Source organism: Mesitornis unicolor, unplaced genomic scaffold (genome assembly GCF_000695765.1).
Source record: "Mesitornis unicolor isolate BGI_N332 unplaced genomic scaffold, ASM69576v1 scaffold12440, whole genome shotgun sequence".
Taxonomy (NCBI): domain Eukaryota; kingdom Metazoa; phylum Chordata; class Aves; order Mesitornithiformes; family Mesitornithidae; genus Mesitornis; species Mesitornis unicolor.
Window position 1 is genome coordinate 1 of NW_010156295.1, and position 3,978 is coordinate 3,978.

The 3,978-nt window shown below is 36.3% G+C and overlaps 1 protein-coding gene across 1 annotated transcript; it reads left to right on the forward strand.

Annotated features, from left to right (window-relative positions):
- Nucleotides 1-967: 967 nt before the first annotated feature.
- On the forward strand, nt 968-3,360 carry LOC104543840 (pachytene checkpoint protein 2 homolog; the record flags this gene model as incomplete). The annotated part of the gene is made up of 4 exons (XM_010188577.1): nt 968-1,121; nt 1,306-1,418; nt 2,456-2,525; nt 3,103-3,360. Coding segments are annotated over 4 exons (433 nt in total), but the record flags the coding sequence as incomplete, so codon positions are not given.
- Between the last annotated feature and the right edge of the window lie 618 nt (nt 3,361-3,978).

Below are 3,978 nucleotides of genomic sequence, written 5' to 3' on the forward strand. Positions count from 1 at the left end.
CAGCTTCTCCAGGAGGATGCTGTGGGCGATGCTGTCAAAGGCCTTACTAATGTCTAGGTAGACAACATCCACAGCTTTCCCCTCATCCACCAAGCAGGTCACTTCGTCATAAAAGGAGATAAGATTGGTCAAGCAGGACCTGCCCTTCCTGAACCCATGCTGACTGGGCCTGATCGCTTGGTTGTCCTGCATGTGCCGTGTGATGGCACTCAGGATGATTTGTTCCATCACCTTCCCTGGCACCGAGGTCAGACTGGGCAATCATAAATGATGCTTGGTCTGATTTATGGGCTTGATTTAGTGCGTATACCATGTCTTGCTTTATTTCTGCCACTTCACTCTCCTTTTTGGGCATACTTGGCTCTGTTCACATGCAGAAAGGTGCCCTAGTATTTGGCCCTGTCTTGTCACTAATTAAAGATAAGTGGCTTATTCATACATAAAAGTCCACGTGTTTCATCTAAAAATAGCTATGGTTAAGAATGTTCTTTCAATGTTTCTTAGAGCAAGGAGATTTTACTTCTCTTTTAAGCTCACTCTAATGCCATCCACAGTTAGACTGTGTCACATTGCCGGTTAAACTACATACTTACTTCTGAATTGAAATGGAAAACATGTAGATTAAATGTTAACATTTATGAGTCTTGTGTTCATAATCTTTTTTTTTTTTTGAGGCAGAAACTATGCCAATAGGCTCTAGATAGTTATATATATATCACTTCTAAAATAGGATTGGAGAAGCTATGGACACTTGAGAATCAGCTGAAAGAGACTGTTCATTGAAATAGATTGGTGAGCATTGTCCAGGGGCTGCAGATTGTTTAATGTAATTGCTGGCTGATAGGAGTGCTGTGACTGCTTATTGCATGAAATGGCTTGAGTCATAAGAAGAAAGGTATCAATCTGCCAGTCACAAAAGGAGATCATTCTTGTACAGGTGACCTAAAAATCTGCTTTTATCTTTAAGGTATCCCAATGTAGTTATCCTGACTACTTCAAATATTACGGAGAAAATTGACCTGGCCTTTGTAGACAGGGCTGATATAAAACAATACATTGGACCTCCATCCACTGCAGCAATATTTAGAATATATCTTTCTTGCTTGGAAGAACTGATGAAGGTAATATTTTGAAAGCAAGACTGTAAAATGTCCTATTTTAATAAATTTGACATTTTGATCATACTTCCTATGTTACAAAAATACACAAACTTCATTCCTTCTCTGTATCTCCACTCTCACTGTAGAATTTAATTTTTGATGTATTTAAGTTTTTCATACAACAGTGTGTAACTCTTCTTTCTAGTGTCAAATAATATATCCTCGACAGCAGCTCCTGACACTTAGAGAGCTAGAGATGATAGGCTTTGTAGAAAATAATGTGTCAAGGCTAAGCCTTGTACTACAAGAAATCTCCAGGTAAGATTCTGAAATTCTACATTTTTTTAATATATGTGTGTGTATATGCATATATCTACATATAATGAGTTGTGGAATGATACCTGAAAGTAATTGAATCACATAACAGCTAAAGTTCTGAAACGTCTTGGGTTTTTTCTCTTAGGGTTAGTGCAAAACCTTTCAGGGGACAAAAGACGGAAGCGTTCAGGATTTGTCAGCATTTCTTAATCTACGATCTGGCTTGGTTTAGTACTGCTTCTGGTTTCTGCTCTGCCAGCTAAAGTCCTCTTGACAAATTGCTGGCTGGATGAGTGAAATGCGTCAGGCAGATTAGTAGGAATAGCATTGGCCTTAGTTCCTGCTAAGAAAGTGTCTTAAAATGCTTTGCAGTCCACTTATCTACAATATATATTGTAATATACAATCAAGGTATAAGTGGATAGATGCAAAGGGGAAAGGAGTGAAGTGTAAATGGAGAGTGTTGTGATTTACTGAGTATGCTAGTAGAGCAGAGTCTTTCACTGAGTGTAACAATTCTTAGAATCATAGAATGGTTTGGGTTGAAGGGGACCTTAAAAATCATCCAAGTCCAACCCTCCTGCCATGGGCAGGGACACCTCCCACCAGACCAGGTTGCCCAAAGCCCCGTCCAACCTGGCCTTGAACACTTCCATGGAGGGGACATCCACAGCTTCCCTGGGCAACCTGTGCCAGTGCCTCACCACCCTCACAGTAAAGAATTTCTTCCTAATTCTAGTCTAAATCTGCCCTCTTTCAGTTTAAAACTATTCCCCCTCATCCTATTGCTACCTGTCCTTGTAAAAGTCCCTCCCTAGCTTTCCTGTAGGAACCTTTCAGGAAGTGGAAGACTGCAATAAAGTCTCCCCGGAGACTTTGAAACAATAAAAATTATATTCACAAAATCAAGCAGTATTTTGAATTGTGATTTGAGTTTTTGTAGAGGAACTTATGGGAGAAATGCAGAAAAAGGAAAGACTGTCTTTTAAGAGTGAATATTTAACATTTAAGCAGCACTTATCTCTGTTTTATTATAGAAAAAGTGAAGGTCTTAGTGGCAGAGTCCTGAGAAAACTTCCTTTCCTAGCACATGCACTTTATATTCAAGTAAGTTTATTCTACTCAAGTATGTTTATTCTATTAGTTATATTTTGGTTTCATTTTGAGACAGGTGCTAAGACACTGGGACACTGCCCAAAGGAAAAAATTTGGCTTTAACTCCCTTTTTAGTCTAAATTGCACTGTTCCTGCAGCTTGGTTGACTGAAACGATTTTGTGATGCCCATATTTTAAAATGAGTTCGAACAAGATGGGTGGGATTGATCTGTTCAACAGCATTCTACTTTTAATTAAATGTTGTGACAGAACATTTATATTGGTTCTCTAATTTCTTGCTGAAAGAAAACCCTTTGCCACTTTATAAATAATATTAATTTGTTAAAAGTAATTTTGCGCTAAATCCACAGTAATATTGATTGATTCAAGACTTTGCATGACTTGACTTTGATTTTACTTTTTGATTTTTACTATTTTAAAATAAACCTGCAGTTTTCTGTTTTGTAGCATTTAGAAATCTTTGACATGGAAGTCAAATATTTTTCTTTTACATACTGTGATTTGTATGTGAAATATTATGTATGCTTGTTAGTGTAGTGTATATAACAAAATGTTCCCTTATTTTCAGTCCCCCAGTGTTACAATGACAACGTTCCTTCAGGCTCTGTCACTTGCAGTAGACAAACAATTTGAAGAAAGAAAGAAACTTGGAGACTGTGTGTGATACTCTACTTCTATTATTGTCTGTATTGTTAACACTGTTTTTCATGCAACCTGTACAATTTCTATGCATCTGTAAAATAGATTGTCAACACCTTAAAAGAACTGGAATCCTGAATTTAGTTTCTCAAAATGTTCACTAATAAACAATAAAGTAATTATACAGCATATTTTTCGAAACCTTTATTTCAAATGCCAGTAAGAGGACTAAAGAATACTTGCTAAAAGTCAGTTTTCATCTTTTGCAGTTATTAAAAGTCGGCAGCCTTCTGTTCCTTGTTTCTTAATCACTATTGATGCATCAGGTTTTATACTTCTGATTTCTTTTATATTTTTAAGAGCAATAGAAATTCAATCTTTGAATCTGATACTTCTGCCATAAGGGCATTATTTGTTATTGCTTCTGAAATAACAAGCATGAAACTGGGAAGGATTTGAAGTGCTCAGTGATGGCCCAGACCTTTTATACTGAAATCTCTTAATACTGAAATTTAAAATCAAGTATTACTTTTTTTTTTTTTAAATTACATCAGATTCAAAAGTTTAAAATCAAGAGATCACTTAATTATATTTTGTGATTACTACTTTTCTGCATTGTTGCAAGGATGTGAACCAGAGGTCAACATGCTTTCTCACTGAAGAGTAGCTACAATGTGTAGGAAATGCATTTAAAGAGAACCTGAATTTTTGTTTGGTTTTGGTTTGTTCTATAAGTATGACATAAAAGTTACAAATCATCTGTAAAGAAAAATATTTTGTAGTGCAAAAGCCAGAAAATGTATGC